The sequence below is a fragment of the Carettochelys insculpta genome, chromosome 7, assembly GCF_033958435.1.
Source record: "Carettochelys insculpta isolate YL-2023 chromosome 7, ASM3395843v1, whole genome shotgun sequence".
Lineage (NCBI taxonomy): Eukaryota > Metazoa > Chordata > Testudines > Carettochelyidae > Carettochelys > Carettochelys insculpta.
In genome coordinates, this window is record NC_134143.1 from 62,217,262 (window position 1) to 62,237,491 (window position 20,230).

The window sequence follows — 20,230 nt, forward strand, 5'->3', positions numbered from 1 at the left end:
AGTCCATAGAGCAGAACTTGATCTATGCTGTCTTTGTATGCTGGATTTGTATGCTGTCTTTATAGACCTGACCAAGGCGTTTGACACCATCAACAGAGAAGCCCTGTGGATTATCTTGTCAAAACTTGGCTGCCTGAGAAGATTCGTTAACTTCAAATGCCTGTTCCACGATGACATGACTGGCTTTGTTCTTTCAAATGGCGAGTCCTCAGATCTATTAGATATCCAATGGTGTGAAGCAAGGGTGTGTGCTGGCCCCAGCATTATTCAACCTTTTTTTCACGTGTGTCCTCAGCCACGTGTGTCCTCAGGTTAGGGACCCGGACCACGGAGTCTACATAAAATACAGACTTGATGGGTCACTTTTCAACCTTCGTCATCTGAATGCTAAAACCAAGACGCTTGCGAGGCTCATCCTTGAAGTCCTTTTTGCTGATGACTGTACACTTATGGCACGCAAGGAATTTGATCTCCAGCTCATCGTCAACAAGATGCCACTCGCCTCTTTGGTTTGACCATCAGCCTAGAAAAGACTGAGGTACTGTTTCAACCTTCTCCAGGATCTGCTGCTCTCCCCGCTTCAGTCTTTATTGAAGGAACAGACTTAAAAACAGTAGAGGAGTTTGAGTACCTTGGCAGTGTGATAGCCAATGATGTCTCCCTTGACAAAGAAATCAATGCCAGAATCTGGCAGGCCAGCTGGGCACTAGGACGTCTGAGAGCGCGAGTGTTGAATCAGCACAATATCCGACAGTCCACTAAACTGAAACTGTACAAGGCTGTAGTCCTGACCAGTCTCCTGTATAGCTGTGAAACCTGGACCTTGTACAGAAAACATATAAAACTGCTGAAGCGCTTCCACACACACAGCCTGAGGTCAATACTGCACATTTGATGGCAGGACACAGTTACGAACCTGGAAGTCCTGGACAGAGCAGGAACCATGAGCATCGAAGCCAGGATTCTGAAAGCCCAGCTTCGCTGGACAAGGCACATCATATGAAAGGAGGAGTCAAGAATCCCTAAGCAACTCCTCTACGGTGAACTCTCCGAGGGCAAAAGGAATCAAGGTAGGCCTCGCAAGAGGTATAAAGACTGCATGAACGCCAGCATTGCTCATGCTGGTTTAAAACTAGATCAGCTAGAGCAGCATGCAAAATACTGAACAGGATGGAGTGCTCTCGTACGACACGCGTATGACAACTTTGAAGAGCAGCGACACGTAAGCCTCATTGATGGTCATGAGAGGAAGAAAGCAACAGCATCAGCAGCACCAACAGAGCCAGGACAATTCCCTTGCCCCTACTGTGAATGTCCATGCTGTTCAAAGCTTGGACTCCTCAGCCACATGCGAGTCCACAACCAATGAGCCTCTGCAAGCTCAAGACGTCATTGTAGGACATGACGGACTACCTACACTCTTATATAATACAAAGAGGAAAGGAGAAGTCTACTGAAAGACAAAATCATACAATGGTTAGAGATACATTCAACAGCACGGCTGTATTTATACTTAGGAAAAACTTTGATGTGGCCATGCTAATGGCCAAGTCAGAGAATAGTAATGAGGCACTGAAATTAATATTCAGCACCTCATTAACATTATTAGCATATTGCCAGCTGCTGCACTTCGAATGTGCCGTGTTTCACTCATGTGCAGCTCATCTACACGGCGGTCCTTTTTGAAACGACCCTGCAAACATTGAAATCCCCTTATTCCTATCAGCTGTTGATGTTTGCAGGGTCCTTTTGAAAAGAACCCCTGTGTAGATGAGCCATGCACGAGCAAAACACAGCACTTTTGAAGTGCTGCAGCCGGCAGCATGCTAAGGAGTCACTGAATATTCATTTCAGCACTTCATTAGTATTCTTCGATTTGACCATTAGCATGGACATTTCGAAGTTTTTCCCAAGTGTAGTTGTAGCCCACATGTAGTGTTGTAACCATGTTGGTCCCAGAATTTGAGATAAGGTGGATGAGATGATTATTTTATTAGATCAACTTTCGCTTGTGAGAGCTTACACAGAGATCTTCTTTTGGTCTGGAAAATGTATTCAGTGTCTCCGCTAAAAACAAGGTGAATCAGATTGCCTAGCATAAGTTGTTAACACGCACATCAAGGGATAATTCAAGGTGTGGTCCATAAACCTTTCAAGATACAGGGATCTTCCACATGCCTATTGTAATATGTCTCCTTCATCCAATGTATTAAACACACCAGTAACAACTATGCAGGTGAAATGAGATAATCCTTACACTCTTGACTGAATTTGCATAGGAAAAAATGATAAAAGACAAGAGCACAACATTACCTGTGTATGAGTACTTTTTACAAAGTGATCACGCTATATCTGACCTCCTGTTCCTCATCCTATAGGAAAACTGCAAAATACCTTCAAAAATGAGCCTGGGAGCTTAAAAGCATAACTTTGCTAGACACTAAAATCATGGACTACATATAGACATTAGATTTATGGCTTATTACAACAATCTATAACCCACTAACTACCCCTCCCCAGTACTGGCAAGATATTAACAGGCCATTCACCTTGCATGGTCCCTTGAAATGCATTTAATCACTTATACTAAGCAATCTGTTCTACCACACATTAAGATGTAACCAGTGTTCCCTGTAAGCTGTGTGATCATGAGAGATCAAATCCCATGCAGCTGAGTAGCAGAGTGCCCACGGCTAGGTCTTCTGTTTCTATTGGTGGTACACCTTTGCACATGCATCAGTGCACAAAAATATTATTCTGCACATAGACAGAATAAATCTGAATATGCATGGAAAAGATTAGATTGTACATTGGCTGTAAATCTGGGTATGTCTACTCAGCAATTAAAAGCCTGCAGGTGGTCCATGCTAACTCACTCAGGCTTGCAGGGGCAGGACTAAGGGTCTGTTTAACTGTGGCGTGGTCATTTGGAACCAGGCTGGGAACTGTGCTCTAGGACACTGGTATATACCTATATCTGTATCTACACACACACACACACACACACACACACACACGTTTTTCAGTGTCCTAGAGCACAGGTCCGAGCCTGATAACAAATGGCTACACCACAGCCACAGTTAGTTATATATTTCTTCTGCCATACTGTTTAAATATGAAAAAATAGCACTATAGTAAAGAAACAATGAATTCACACTGCTGTGGTTCTTTTGGGTAATACTTAATCTGGCTTCAGAACAACAGAGGTCGAAGTATCACTGGTCTGGAAAATAATTTGTTTTTTTTAAGCGTTCCTTTCAACTCCAGATGGAAGTCTCCATAGAACCATCTGTTAGCTAGCTAATAGAGCAAAATCGATGGCCATCTCAGAGGACAGTGAGTTTTCAATTAAAAAGGAAAATCCCAGGACTATGAAAAGGAGAAAGAAAGAATGGAATCAGATGGCTTATCTCAAATCATCAACAACAGAACTCAATAATCTCAACAGCAAAGTGAAAAAATGAAATTCTTAAGAGAGAAAAAAACAAAGGTTATTGTTCTTCTGTATACAAAATAATACCCTATATTACATTTACTCACTTACATTCATTTCAGAATTGTACCAATCACCATAGTAACTACAGTTAAATTGATTCTATCCTCTACTACAAAACAAAAAAAAAATGCTGCTTGACTAGAAGAAACTATTCTATTATGCATCTTCAAATTCCTTTATTTTTCTCTTTGACAGAGGAATTTCCTGTTAAAGTGGTGTTGTTTGATGATTGCCATTTCTTGTTTCCATAACACACATCTCTCACAGACCAACAAATTTGCTCAGGCATAAGTGGACAAAGCAATAGTAAAGTGAATAAAGTAGTGAATTTGGTCTAGAATCTGAGGCAAAATTTTGTCCAGCCTTCTGTTTACTAGTTACTTAGATGGGTTAACCTATGAGGTTTTGTGTGATTTATTTATTTTTTTTTAAATCTATGAAGGGATTCTGAGGTCTTATTACTATTTAAGATCAGGAACACAGTGGAATGATATCAGTAAGTTTCTACTTAAGTTTATATACTGATCCCTGTATTATTTAAATTGCCTTTTTAAAGCTCTGCTATATTGATCATTTGTAGATATCCTGATATGTAGGTTACTTTTCTATACATACAACAACAGTGTCTGTCTCTAGGCAAATAAAAGGACAGTGCAGGGTGAAAATCCCAAGTTCAAGATGCATATTATGGTTTCTCTTAAGAACCCTCACTTTTATGCCCACATTTCATAGTCTGGTATAAGACCTAACTAACTCATAACATGTATCATGGTTCACAAATATAGCTAGGCTACGTCTAAACGACCACCCCCATTTCGAAAGTGGGGTGCTAATGAGACACTTCAGGATATGCTAATGAGGTGCTGCAATGAATATGCAGCACCTCATTAGCATACTGGCAGCTGCAGCACCTCGAAAGTGCCACTTTCTATCAGTCACAGTTACTCTACACAGGGTCCTTTTCGAAAGGACCCTGCACACTTCAAAATCCCCTTATTCCTATTTGGTTACAGGACCCTTTCGAAAAGGACCCTCTGTAGATGAGCCACGTATAATCAAAACTGGCACTTTCAAGGTGCCACGACCGCCATTATGCTAAAGAGGCACTGCATATTCATTGCAGAGCCTCATTAGTGTATCCCAAAGTGTCTCATTAGCATCCCCCTTTCGAAAGGGGGGATGCTAATGTATACATAGCCCTAGGATGAGAAGGAACTTACAAGCAAGGCCATAGCTTTCTCACAGTCTGGAGAAAAAGATGATAACCACAGCATGTGTGTGCCAAGGCCCAAGTCCAGAGGCTGTAAGACAAGCCTGAGCTGCTAGGGATGAGACACCCTCCTCTCTTTCAGTATCCTTTACAGACATTTCCATTGTTCACTAACCCACATCCCCTGGATACAAGAACAATGTCGCACAAATAAGTGATGTTTGTTATGTACTCTCATTCTTTTATTTTAACTCCTTTAGATATGGACCTGTGGATCATACCCAATCGAACAATGTTATCATTACTCCCATGGATACAAAAGTGGGACTAGAATCAATGTATATGTTGTTTAAACAGATGACTAAAGAAAAAAACACCTGTATATTACGTAAAATGTTGCATGTAAATTATGGGTGCAGTCATTGTGTAACCTTTTCAATTATTGGCTTATTGTGCTCATCATGTCTTGCTGCCAGCAACTATCCAGGGGCTTGAGACCGCTCACCCCATTGTTTCTCACCACCCGTTGATATCCTACATAATCACTTGTAACCTATTGCTTGACAGTGCTTCACTGAGCCTAGCCTGACAGGCAAGGTTGCTCTCCACCAGTGCTGTGCGTATTAAACCCTCCTGCTTAATTCTATATGGTGTCCAGACTTTGTTTTACAACAGCACATAAATTGCTTTGGTATCTAATCGCGTTCCAATAATTAATAATGTATTTCTTTACTTAATCATAAAATCATAGAATCCTAGGGCAGGAAGGAACCTTAGGAGGTCATCTAGTCCAGGCCCTGCCTAAAGCAGGATCAACCCTAACTAAATCATCCCAGCCAACGCTTTGTCAACATGGGACTTAAAAACCTCTAGGGATGGAGATTCTACTACCCCTCTAGGTAAAGCATTCCAGTGCTTCACCAACCTTCTGGTGAAATAATTTTTCCTAATATCCAACCTACACTTCTCTCTTTATAACGTCAGACTATTGCTTCTTGTTCTGCCATCTGTCATTACTGAGAACCTCTCTCCATCCTCTTTCGAACCCCTCTTCAGGAAGTTGACGCTGCTGTCAAATCAACCCTCACCACTCTCTTCTGCAAACTACATAACCCCAAATCCCTCAGCCTTTCCTCATAGGTCAAACCAGTCTCTTTCATTTAATTCCATACGTGTCATGCACCAACCGATTGCTGGAGTGTTTACAAGGCAGAAACTGCATGCTCAAAGCCAAACCAAAAATACATTTTTAACAATTGTAAAACAACGTATCATAGCATTTTAATTCTGTAAAATGAAATTTTAAAACAAAATTTAAATGTTAGCTCTAAAATACCTGGCAGTTCTTATTTCACTTTAAAGCACCCTGTGTACTGTTGATTCAGTTAAACAACTCCATGATGTTCAACTGTTAGGGCCACCCTCTTGGCTGAACCAGGCACTGAAGCTCAATTCAAAAAGCCAAGGCTTCTGTAGCCATGGGCTGTAATAATTTATATCCTCTAAGGACTGGACCTGTAACACATGCTTACCAGTTACTTACATACATCCTCTGCTCAAAGAATACCAGTGCTAACAGACTGAATTCTAGGATGGCTCAAACCCTGGCTGAGCCCTCACTTGTGTGACAGCCACCCTCTTAGCCAGTATGCCCAGGACTCAAATCAGGAGCTGCCGCTGAGCTCCTGAAATTTGAACTAAAGAGTCCAGACTTTATAACTCAGGGCCACAACTTATACTTTTTGCAAACAGGCACAGAGGAACCTATAATACACACTCTCGTGGGATATGCAATACAATCTTGAAGTAAAGTAAGAAATACTTAAGAGTTTTTTTTTCCAAAGAATGCCAAACTACATTAATTTTCAATGAAAATAAAATAAAATCAGTCTTCAAAAAATGAAAAGGATGGTTGTCCTGAAGGGACTAAGCGCCTCTCTACAGATTGCTACAGTCTCTCATTTTAAAATAATTTGTTTTGCACAGCCAATTTGATTTCCTAATACCCTTGTCTCTAGGTCATGGTGTTCACCACACAACATCTATAGTTAGGATGGGAGAGGGGAATAACGGAGCTCTGAAGCTATGGCTTTCTAATCAGTAGGATTTTTGAGAAAAACACAACTCTTACACTAGAGTTTGAAATTTTCATGAAAATCCCCTTGCTGTTGCAACTACACCTACCCAACAAGTAGAAAAAAAAATTATATCCGGAGCTAGAGTTAGTCATGATCAGACTGTGCATGGTTGAAAGTCCATAGATAAGTTACGCAGAATATCACACGTTTATCAACATTCTAACTAAAAGTACTTAAAATAATGCTTAGCTTCTATTTCATAATTCTACAGGTACTTTGGATGTGTCTCATGTCTCTTTTTATAACAATTTTTAAAAATCCAACTTGGCTTTGAAAAGGATAGAAAATTCATGTCATGGTGTTTTTGTAACATCATTTGCCCAAAGCTTATATGAACATTCTACATTTAGACATCAGCACTAACATTGACAATAGGAATATAACATTTTGATTGGAAGTTATAAAAGTCAGTCAAAATACAACTGCAACTAATTTCCTTTCACATAATATATTTGAGAATATTGGGCACATAAGGGCTAATGCACATGGCAACATCCCCCACTAAGAAGTGGGGCTGTCGCATGAAAGCTCACCTAATAAATTATTTTGTTAGTCTTTAAAGTGCTACTTGACTGCTTTTTTGTTTTGACAAGCTATCAACATGGGGCATGTGGATTTAGCTGTGCAGCTTTCATTAAGTTCAATTAATGGACAAATCCTATGCACTGCTTTGAACAACTTTGGAGTCACCCTATTTAGTCACTCTACTGCTTTCCAAAAGCTAAAGCAGAGAGTAGTGAGTTAACCTCGGAGAAGGTGAATTTGTGATGCCATTTCTGTATATATAAATTGTGAATAAATATGGGCTCTCAACCTTGAAGAAAAAGAGGGGAGAGAGGCCCCTCACTCACTCATTCATTCACTCTTGCAGAAAAAACTGTGTCCATGTATGTGCAAGGAGGGGTCAACACCTCCTTCAGGCACTGAATATTCAGAGTCTGAAGCTATACAAGGAAGTACAGCTTCACAGCTACTTCACTATCTTCTCCCAATTATATAGAGAATTTTGAGGTACAGGGGATCAGGGTAGGAGATGTTAATGCATGGAGGCAACTCCCAAAGAACAAGCTGCAGGTGAATAACCTCTATTTCAAGGGCCTCTGCCCATTTTCCAGCTGACAGGCTGTGTTTACACTAGCAAGTTATTCAAAAAAAACAGGCCTTTCCTAATATAATCTGTTAAGCATCTACACACACAGTGCGTTCTTTTGATCTGAAATCAAAAGAACATAGCATTTTTTCTGGTGGCCCTCCTCTTCAAGATAAGGAGGAGCACATTTTTCCAAAAGATTCTTCTGGAAAAAAATGTGTAGATGTCCCAGAAGCCCTTTTTTTTGAAAGAGCAGTCCCTCATGGTGCTGGATTTTTCAATCCCTGGCCTGTTCTTTCGAAAGAGCGGGGGCTGTGTGAACACTCTCTATCGAAAGAGCAGATAGATTTTTTGATCTGCTTTTTTGAGTGTGGATGTGCTGTTTCCAAAGAAGTTTTTTCGTAAGAGATCTTCCAGAAGAACTTATTTCGGAAGATTGCTGTACTATAGATGTAGTCATAGAAAGCAGGTAGCATGTTACTGCTCAGGTGGAAGGTATACCAGGAGTTCACACTGTAACACAGACTTTAGCACCGCACTTTCAAACTGAGCATTGGAGCACAATGCCAAATTCAAAGAATAATGCCTAATACAGGCGTGTAATGAACATCAAATTGTGCAGTACAAATGTCTGTGGCAGGGTCCTGCCCAAGATTTACCACAAACATTGCAATGACCAAGGTAGAACATTTTTTCAGTCATTAAGGAAATGGTATACCAGCTACACTGTAGAAAAGCATAATGCCTAGTCTAATCTACTTCTGGTATTTTTCTCAATGGGCTCCTCCTTGCCTCTTTCCCCATAAACTACAAATAGCCAGTTCCTGTTTTGAAAGGATTTAGTCTTATGCAAATAAAGGCATAGGACATTTTGTCACAGAATCATAGGTTTGGGAGAGATCTCAGGAGATCAAGTCCAGTTCCCTGCCCAAAGCAGGATAAATCCCAACTAAATTATCCCAGTCAGGGCTTGTCAAGCTAGAACACAAAAAAGCTCTAAGAATCGAGATTCCAGTGCCTCTCTAGGTTACCCATTCCAGTGTTTCAGCACCCTTCTGGAGAAGCAGCTTTTCCTAAAATCCAAGCTAGACCTCTCCCACTGCAACCTGAAATCATTGGTCCTCATTCTGTCATCTGTCACCACTGAAAACAGCCTCTCTCCATGCTCTTTGTAACTCTCCTACAGGTAGTGGAAGGCTGCTATCAAATCCCCCCTCACTCTTCTCTTTTGTAGACGAAATAAGCCTAAATTCCTCAACTTCTCCTCGTAAATCATATGCTTCAGACTCCTAAACATTTTGTTACAATCTGTTGGATTCTCTCCAATGCTTCCACATCCTTTCAGTAATGGGGGGCCCAGAATTGGACACAATATTCCTCACCAATGTCAAATAAAGGGGAACCATTTCTTCCCTAGATCTACTGGCTTTGCTCCTACTAACGCAGCCTGATATGCAATTAGCCTTCCTGGTTATAAAAGCACATTGTTGACTCATGTCCAGCTTCTCATCCACTGTAAAGGCCAGGTTCTTTCCTGCAGAAATGCTGCTTAGCCAGTCAGTTGACAACTTGTGTTTGAGATTCTTATATACTAAGTGCAGGACTCTGCACTCATCCTTGTTAAACCTCATCAGATTTTGCTTGGCTTAATCTTCCAGTTTCCCAAGGTTACTCTGGACCTTTATTCCTTCCCTCCAGCATATCTACCTCTCCCTCTCTCATCAAGGGCACATAAGTGTATCTCTACAGGAGAAACAAGGGTTGAAGGGAACTAGAAAGGGATAACGAATGGGTCAGAGGCTTTCCACTTGAACCTGAGGTGAGGATGAAGGACCATTTATTGTCTTTACAAAAACAATGTAACAAGAATTTGCCATAAGATCTTGCAGCTTTTCTAGCTGAACCAATGGCTATTGAGAATGTAGTTTTGTAAGACAGCTGTTCTACTGAGGAATCTTCTGATGGGTTGAAAAAGGTCCCATCGTTTTACTGAGGACTATGTTCAAGGCCAAGGAAGAAGCATGCTGTCATACGAAGCAGGAAAACAAAACAAAACAAACCAGTTGTGGCCGTGAGAAAAAGTCTAGAGGAAGATCTTTTTTGATTGAGTGATTAGCAGAAGAAACTTTTTTCTAACTATTCTTGCTGTATTCAGGGAAACACGACTTTATACATTATTTGTAAATAACCAGAATTCTATCAAAGAAATACCTGGATTCAATATCAATTTCTCCTCTATATGAAACAATCTAAAGGATCCTGAATACTGGTTTATTGCTCAAGTCAAAATGGGGCAATAACATACCAAACAATGGATTTAAATGGTACCTAGAGGCATCTCACTCTTACTTTCAGCTATGATGAAAACCACTCATGTATTTCTATTCTTTGTTTCCTGTCTTTAAGCCTGAGCTCTCACAGTAAACCAGATGAACAAAATCAGGGTTACTCTTGAAGCATTATGATTAACAGCGCATGTTTTTGCACAGGAATATGAGCAACAATAAACCTATGTGATCTCTGGCACCAGCTTCTTTGATGCTTTTCTCCGCTCATAAGGCAAGACCTCAAAGATAGAGTCATTGCATGTGGAGTGTCAGTATTGTTCCATTAGTGGCTGGTAGAACCCAAAGAATATGACTCGCAACACAGAAAATCCAGCCTCCTGACCATTCTCTATCAATGAACATGGAATGTGTTGTTTTCACTTGCGTTTCCCTATCCAAACTCACTGATGCTGGCATGGAGTTTGAGGCTGGATACTGCTGAAAGTAACTGTAACATTCCAGAGAAACGGGATTCATCTTTATCTGCCCTCCTAGGTGCCACTATGAGGTTGATGGTGTGAGACAGACTCCTTCAGCAAAAGATCCAATCCGCCTTTGTCTGATGGGAACAGCTGAATAATATGTACTACGAATATCCCTGAATGAGATGCTACACCAGGGGTGCGCCAATTGTGGGGCACAGAATGTCAAAGGGAGAGCACAGCACAGTTGGCTCTCCTCCCCCTGCCCATGGGGGCCCTACACCGCCACCTTGTAGCTTCTGTGCACAGTTGTGCTGTGCTTGTGTGCTGCACTGCCTGTTTCCCTGCTGGCAGAGGGCGGATTCATTTCTGGTCTCCCCCCGGCTCCCGCAAGGGCCCTCCATTGCCCCCTACAGCATCTCTTGGCTCAGATGCCTGCCTCCCTGTCCCCTATTGTCTCTGCCTTTGTTTCCAGTTCCCCACCCTCCTCACATTTTGCAGAGGCATCTGAGTCGGGGTAAGATATGTGTGCTTTTACCAGCACAGCCCCTTGTTTCAGCTTCCCCAGAGAGTCCAGGTTGTTTTTTTCTTGTCTTTGGTATAATTCTTTTGTTTACTTGAAAAGGCTTCCTGGGAGGCCTGGAAAAAAAGGCAGAAGGATCTTTAAACAGCAGGGAGCTGTTGTTGTTGTTTTTCTCCTATGCTGGATTGGGCTCTTGATACAGCAACATAACTACATGGGATTGCTGGAGTTGGGAGGGGTCTTTAAACAGAGTGAATTTGTTATATTAATATCTGCCTGAGAGGGCTGAGGAAGGTGGCTGTTCAAACATGCTTTGCCTCAGTCTGTATAGTGAGTATCCTCTCTCTCATTGCACCACAGCAGCTTATGTTGCTGCCTCACATGCCAGAAGGTTTTTTTTTTTTGGTTTTGTTTGTTTGCTTTTTGTTTTAACATATGAACATAACAGAAATTTCTGTTAGTTTGGATTGTATTAGATAGGTTACAGGGCTCCAGCTAATTGCAGGGGTGGAAAGGGGTCCCAACATAAAATGTCTGCTCACCCCACGCTATACCATCTACCATTAATACTTAACATCAAAACAAAAAGTAACTGTATACAGCTAACAAAAGCCTACTAGCATTAGGAAACCAATGGACACAGCCCTACTTTCTCTGATGGGCTGTATCTACACTATAAACTTACTTTGAAGTTAACAGCACAGCTCTTCAAATGTCTGTTGGGTCGTCTGGAGATTTCGCAGACACCACTCGTTGTCCCAGTTCCCCAGCACACGGTGCTCCCATTGGTTGGTGCTGGTGGGACAGCTCCAGTGTTGCCAGATCACCAAGATGGGGTGCAGTCGCCCCCCTGGCAGAGGGTCTGCAGGGCGGGGCTATGCATCTGGCCCTTTGCTGCTTTTGCACAACAGCCACCAGCAGTGCTGCCAGCAGGCTGGCCACAGCCTGCAGGAGACCCCCCTCAGGGAGCTGCTGGTGATCCATGCTGCACTCTGCAGTGGCTTGGCTGTATGTAAAGGGCATGCTGTGCTGTGTGCAGCTTGGCAGCCCTGAGCATGTGTTGGGTGGGGGTGTTGGGAGGAGCCCTTTAAGAGGTCAGCTGCCTGGTAGCCCGAAAGGGCTGGTCGGCCATGTGACCCCTGCCAGCATCCGATCATCACGGCCCCTTACTTCAAAGTAGGGGCTACTGTGTGTAGACGCTTTAATTAGAAGTAGGGGGAAGACTACTTCAAAGTAAGGGAGAGTGCTTTTTGTGTGTAGATGGGGCAATGGTGATGAGAGAACTGAAGTGCCTGGGGGAGCGCATCCCAATATGGGCATGGATTTGAAGAAGATTGTAAAGTTCACTGGCAGAGTTTTGTCCCACCAGTGGAAATGCATACAGGTCACTGAAGACGAATGACAAGTTAGAATGAAGAAGGGGTATAGAAAATAACTTCACATAGCATGTTTAGAACCTTGAGTCTTTGCATCAGGAAGGTGTAATTTTATTAACATATCTTTAGTCTACAGGTGCCACAGGACTTCTTGTTGTTCTTGAATCAACAGTGAGTTATCCAACTGATTTCCACTATAAAAACTAGAAGGCTAAACACAATTTCTGAAGCTAAAAGGAATACATACTCCTTTTGTTCAAAAATTATATGGATGAAATAGCTAAAGAACTGTCCACCTTCAAGGTTTCTGAATTGATAAGTTTAATTACTATAATTTCTGCCCTAAAGGTACACAACAAATGTACTTAACAACTCCTAGTACCACAGATATTTTGAACTTTGAATCCAATTGCACATAAAATTGGAGAACGCTACTGATCATTCTCCAGCTATTCCTTTCATAGGATAATGTAAAAACTACAGTGGCTGCATAACGTTAATATTTAGGAAGTTATTCTTTAACAAGAGAAAATTATTTTGCCTTTTTAAATATGTACAGGATGACCAGATTAAGAGGTCACTTCACAGCAAAAAAGAAAATGAAAAACACAAAATTAATTATCTTTTAGGCACATATTAAAATAATTTAGGGCTATAATCAGTTGTACTCACAGTTGACATTGGTCTCCTTTGATTCCTTTAGTTGTGCAAAAACATTTTCCTGTTTGCATGTTACAAGTATTTGCATGGCCACTGCATGTGCAAGCTATAAAATCAAAGAAAAAAGAGATTTAACTGACTATATTATAATTTATGACTAAATGTATTTTTATGGGCATTAACATTATATCCTAAAGGCACTACAGAGAATGTGTGGGTAATGTATTAATATTTCCATCATGGACCACTTTAAAGAACATATCACTAATATGATCATTTAATTTATATTTTGCAGCATTAGGAACTCAATAGTTTGAATGTGCCTTTAGGGAGACATTGGCTACGTCTACACTAGCCCCAAACTTCGAAATGACCACGCAAATGGCCATTTTGAAGTTTACTAACGAAGTGCTGAAATGCATATTCAGAGCTTCATTAGCACGCAGGCGGCCGCAGCACTTCGAAATTGGCGCGGCTCGTCCCAATGGGGCTCCTTTTCGAAAGGACCCCGCCTACTTCGAAATCCCCTTATTCCCATCAGCTCATGGGAATAAGGGGACTTTGAAGTAGGTGGGGTCCTTTTGAAAAGAAGCCCCGTCGGGACGAGCCACGCGACGGCGAGGCACGTCAATTTTGAAGTGCCGCGGCCGCCCGCATGCTAATGAAGCGCTGAATATGCATTTCAGTGCTTCATTAGTAAACTTCGAAATGGCCATGCAAATGGCCATTTCGAAGTTTGGGGCTAGTGTAGACACGGCCTTTATGTAAAGATTACTGGTACAAATAATAAAGGTTTTAGAGGAGCCAGGACAGTCTATCACTTTAATATGACTTTGTATACAGTCATACAATACAAAAATAAACTAGGTATCTACACAAGGTAAAAACTACTGAAGACAATGGCAAACCTCCCACTGGTCTGAAAACTCCCATTGATTTGAACGCTATCAAAATTTTGTCCACTTTTTAATTAAATAAATATTCAATGTTTCCATACCTTAAAGTTGCAAATTTGACAAAAGTTAAATTTGACAAAAATATAGCATATTTTAAAGATCTTAAGAACTGATTTAACAGGGGCTAATTTAACACCATAAAATTTCTATGGTCCAAAACAAGAAAATTCTAGAGGCAAAATACAAAGAATATTCCTGGCTTTAAAAGCACCTGCATGTACGGTATGGTGGCACAAAGAATGTCAGAATTTCATTAAAAGGTGTGTGATAAGCCAATGTGAGGTTGCAACAGGATGTCAAAGAGCACAGCTCTGGGCACACTGAATCCTACCTACCCAACCTTTCTGATTGTGATTAAAGATACCAAAATGTCTACAGGTAATGGAAATGTCTCTTGGTAACCTGGTGCAGAGTGTATTGCAAACAACAATCTAATCTCAAAGTCAGATAAGTAATGCACTTGTGTACAATAAAATAATGTAATTATATTCATAATATGTTCAAAACTCTCCTTAAACATACCTCATAATTCTGAGCCTATCTAGAGATAAGATTCTGCTGTCACATGAGTTTTAATTACAACCAAAATAAAACATTTTATGCACAGTCTTTCTTCATGAGCATGGATATAATAATAAATGGTGACCTAAATGTAATAAAAATTTATTTTCCACTTTACAATCCTATTAGAGAAATTCTATTTTTCTTGCTGGCAGAGGGAGAGAGTTTTAATGGTTTTATTCTGTAGATCAGGGTCAACATAGAAAACTCATTTCTGTGACAGTGCCATGTGAAACACCCCCAAATACCATATGTACCCCATAAACCAAAACACAAAAGTATTACCATATTAGACAACTGGATCCCCAACTATTACACATAAAATGTACTTTACATAATCCACAATTCATACAACAGAAATATGCATGTGGCTGAAGGACAGCATATCTGATATTCTAAAGGAGCTTTGCCAAAGTTTATCCCATTCACCTCAAGTTAGCAGACCATTTGAAAGAAAGCAAGAGGAAACTAAAAAGGGCTGTACTCAGGTTAGGATGGGATGCAGAGAATGCCTCTCAAATGAAAATGAACAGAGACCAAAAGGGCTCAAAACTGGTGAAGGTGTGATAATTAATTAATGAATTAATTTAATTAATTTAATTAAAATGAAGCAAGCAGGTGGGAAAGAGACAAAAACAGTTCAGGAAAGGGAAGAGAACATTTCAGTATCAAGTACAAAACCTAAAACCCACAATTACCAGTTATGAATACACTTGAAATTAAGATACCTTCAAAGAGTTAATTTATGATTTAAGGTTTCATGCTGAAAAAACATACACATTTAGCTGTAATCACTTAAACAGAATTAAGCACGTACATTTTGCAGGATCAGGGAATTCAACACTCAGGCTATGGTTACAATACATCACCGTTGACAGAAGTCACAGTCAGAAGTGATTTCCCGACAAACCTTCTGTTAACATGGTGCTGCCACACACAAAAGCCAATTGGAAGAGTGCTGGGCTTTGTTGACAGAGCAGCAGGATAGCCCAGCTGCTCTCTGAAAAAACCAGACACCTGGAAACACAGCAGACAGGGCTGCCCATTGTTCTGGATGCCCTGTCTGTCAAGAGAAGGCCACCCAGAGTGGCCACACAGCTTTCTGAGAGGCAGAACACTACCTGCAGAAGTGCTGAGTTATTTTGACAAACTGTCAATAAAATGCACTTTGTGTGTGGATGTTCCACTGGTTTTGTTGGCAACACTCACTATTGTAACTGTAGCCTCACTCTGTGTGACAAAATTGGACTTTGGGGCTGTGATAATTTTGGGGATCTATCTGTAAAGTTTATAAATTCTACATGAGATTACAAAATGGTTGATATGAAATTGTTTTGTCATTAATGCAACTGTTTATACATCAGAACATGGCAGGACTGTGTCATACCTCTACCACACTCACTGGCCTGCTAAACCTGGGGTTGTGAGTTCAGTCCTTGAGACCACTGAGGCCATTTAGGGATTGGGGCAAATAGACGTCAGGGTTGGTGACTGGTCCTGCCAACAGGGCAGGGGACTCCCGAGGTCCCTTCCAGTTCTAGGAGATGTGTATCTCCCATTATAAAAATTATAAAAGAACACACCATGGACAAGTGCAGACTGTTTGAACTCAATGGAAGTTTCTTCAGAGTTAAGCACCTGGGAATAGTGGATGTGCTAACCAGGTTTGCTGAAGCTGATTGTTCCCAGTCTCATTAATAGAGGACCAATTTCTGGAGAGTGGAAAATCCCAAAATGCAGAGCAAAGACATAATGTGCTAATACTAGCCTTGAAACAAACACACACACACATGCAGGCTGGGTAGGTCAAGGGAACACTCACAGAGAGACACAGACAGGATGTTTGGGCAGGAAAGGGGCAGAGAACAGAAATCCAAAGTTATAATAGGTGAGCTGAAAACAAAAGGGTCCATGTTGAAGAATCCAAGTCGTGCTCAGCAATACAAGAGCTATGTATGTCCCTAAAGGGCTCTGACACCAGCCAGAAGATGCTCTGGAGTGGTGAAAGCAACTAAAGCATGGGAATGGATGTAAATTATTATTTCTGTAAAAATCTGTGTACTTGTGTTATTAAAGAAATAGGTAGAGAAAATCCTGTGTAAAGTACATGTCCTTTACATGTATTATATCTACCATGTGGCCACTGAAGAGGTAATCCCAAATCTTAAATCTTGAGTGGGCTTCTGGGAAAGGTTGTATTCCAGCTACAGTGCAGTCAGAGGACTGAGCTCTAGTTCTAGGTGGTGGGCAGGATATAAGTGGTCTAAGCCCTCAGGCAAGGATGCCAGAGTCAGCAGCTGGAACATGTGTCTAGGGACCCCAAGACTGAGACTCCCCAGACTTCAAAGACATAAAATATTTTGGGTCATTCCACTGTCTGGGTCATTCTACTACTGTCTAATCAGTGGCCAAGAAAGGGCACTTGACTGGATCTAAGACATGTGCCATGCTCAAAGGCAACGTCACAATAAACACTTTACCACTGGAAAAAAGGATGCCTGGGAACAGCAGAAATTCTCCTTCCCAAGCTTTAAAATATTTCACTTTGAGGGAGGGAGATGGAAAAACCCTTCCTCTTTAAAACCAAAATAGGATGTTGTGCCAGGTTTTATAAATGTGAATAAATTAATAAGAATTAAATTTCTTATTTTAGCTATCAAGGCAAATAGCATCTCACCAGTTGAAAAGTGCTCTTTTGTGCAAGTTAATAAAAGAATGTAGATCAAAATATCAGTGACTCTTCCTTTCTGAAATAGGCAGCTAAATCATATGCAATATACAGAGCCCTGCCCAGAGACAAAATTGATATCCACACCTACAACTGTGGCTGCAAAAATGAGCTGCGGTGGTGGATCCAGATACCCACAGATAAAAAGTAGATACGTGCAAAGCTGCAGGGTTCTAGATATAAATTTTTTATGTGTATATGTAAAAATGAACTGTGGATAGCTACAGCCACATCTGATATAAGCAGATATAAAGCAGACATACATCTCCACAGAAATTGTCAGGTCTGAGTTACAACATGTAATAAGTAAAGATACATATCTGGTTAGATGTTTTGGCTTTTTATATCATTACTAATATTTTATTCCATTACATATTACTATGGGGAACTTCCAGCTCATCTCAACACAATTTATATAGCTCAGAAATATCATCAGGCATCCAACATGTTCATCAATAATTTGTTCAACTGTTAGTAAAATTAAGATGACGCTATGATCAATGATCATGCAACTCTCTTTCATTCCATGTGATGAAGCACTTAGATTAATTAGGGAAAAAACTACTATTAAAGAAGACTGAAGCATGAAGACAGAGCTCACACAATAAGGACTACTGTAATCATGAAGAGAAGACAGGAAGACCTTAGCAGGTGAGGAGCACTTTCTAATCCACCACTCTCCCTTCCTCTACCCCTGTGCAGACAGTATATAAATGAAACAAAATGCAAAAGGAAAAATTGAACAGCATTTTATCAATAAAATAAATCTGATTATCATATGTCACAAAATGTCACCTATGCTTTAAAATCTGTAGTTGAAAGGAACAGCAGTGCTTTACAAAATATGTAGTGATGAGAATAATTTTCTTTTCTTCTAAATAAATCACAACCAGAACACCTGCAATCCCCACTGAATACTTTTTACTATGATCTGACTCTGCAAAATAAAAGTTCACCAAAGATGTATTCCTCTGTAATAAGCTGGGGTGCATGGCTTAAGAGGAAAGACTGAGGGAAACAGTCTTAGTCAGTCTGCAGAAGAGAAGAATGGTGTGGGCGAATCTGATAGCAGTCTTCAACTATCTAAGGGTTTGTCTACACTTCAGCGAAGATCAACCCAGTCACGGTCGGTCTTCCGGAGCTCAATATCATGCATCTGGTAAAGACGTGTGAAATCGATCTCTCTGGGGTCAGCAGTCGACTCCCGTACTCCTTGATATTGTGAGAAGTAAAGGAGGCTGATGGGAGAAACAAACAACCCCATCAACCTTCCTTAGTGAAGTCAGTCAAGGAAGTTGATTTCCAGTATGTCACTTCTTGCTATGCAACTGCCATAGATAGAATTATGTATCTGACATCAACTTTCAGATGTAGCATGGACCTGCCCCGAAAGGTAGACCAATGAGGATGAAGCTAGGATATTCTAAGTGGTGGCATATGACAGAAAAGGAACAGAGGTTTCAAGTTACTGTACAGAAAGTCTAGGTTAGATATTAGGAAAATCCAGTGTGTGGTGGTTTTTTTTTTTTGCACACTGGTATGTTTTCCTATATTCTCTTAAGTACCCAATTCGTTGTCAGTAGAACAACCGCTTAAGTACTTTTAACAGGAAAGGCCCCTTTCAAATGTTAATTTTCACTTTGTAAAGCACTTCTATAAAAAAAGGAAGAAACAAATGAATATCTATACAGTATATTCCTGGAAGCATACTGTGTTTGCTGTGCGTTATCAGTTAACAGTATGTAACAGTGATGCCCCATTATAAGAAAGAACATAAACTGCAGGGCAACTAATAGGCTGCTTTCTGATTTATGTTCAAAAATTGTCAATTTATGTACCTATGTCAAATCTGAAACCATTTAAATCTTAACTTATTAAACAAATTATAAAAATTCTTCAGCACTGAAGTTTTTTATTGCATCTGATAAAACAACAATGAAATTCTTCTTTCGTAGTGCAATTTATTTTAATTAAGATGCTTTATTTTAGTGAATAAAAAAATCACACTATGTTCCTCACACTGGTGTTATGGCTACACTACCATTTTTCTAGCACTGCTATAGGCAGCGCTATGTTGATACAAGAGCATCTCGCGTTGACACAGATGGTGCCACTCCATGGTGGTGGATTACTTAAGTCACCAGGAGAGCTTTATCTCAACTGCTTATAGCAGCTGCATTACAACCTTTACAGTGACTCTGCTGCATTGGTGCAGCTGCTCTGCTGTAAGCACTCTAGTGTAGCCATTCCCTAACTATACTTCCTGAAAAAAACGGACTAAAATAAAGCACATAGAAAAAGTTAGTGTGCTGTCAGGCACATTGTCAAAATTAGCTACTCCACCTGTTGGCTTGTCAACCACAGGATAACAAGCTATTGCTCGTACCACTAATAAAATTGCTCCCATATCAGTGACAGACATCTGTTGCTGTGACTTTTAAGGTTCCAGGTTAAAACTCTGCTAACATGGAGATCATTAAGACAGTGGCCCATGACAAAGGGACCTAACTCAAACACAGCTCAAATAACCAAGATGACTGACTTCTAACTATGCAGTAACATAGTGGCTAAATATCTAGTACATCCCTCTCTAGTTGCCCTTGCCCTTCCTTTTACTGGTAATATTTCTGTACCACAGTACTGATGGTTAAAGAGATAAATTATGCAGATGTCCCACAAAGGGAGTAATTAAATTAGCAAATATCAAATATTTACATGGAAATTGTAATAATTATGCATGGTC

General features: G+C 40.5%; 1 protein-coding gene across 4 annotated transcripts in view; it reads right to left on the minus strand.

The window, feature by feature from the left end:
- Positions 1 to 20,230, minus strand: part of ATRNL1 (attractin like 1) — a 1,060,182-nt gene that overhangs the window by 693,340 nt on the left and 346,612 nt on the right. For all 4 annotated transcript variants that reach the window (XM_074999076.1, XM_074999077.1, XM_074999078.1 and 1 more), the window contains exon 21: positions 13,255 to 13,348. In XM_074999076.1, coding sequence (XP_074855177.1) covers positions 13,255 to 13,348 — 94 coding nt within the window. The remainder of the gene's footprint in view (positions 1 to 13,254; positions 13,349 to 20,230) is intronic.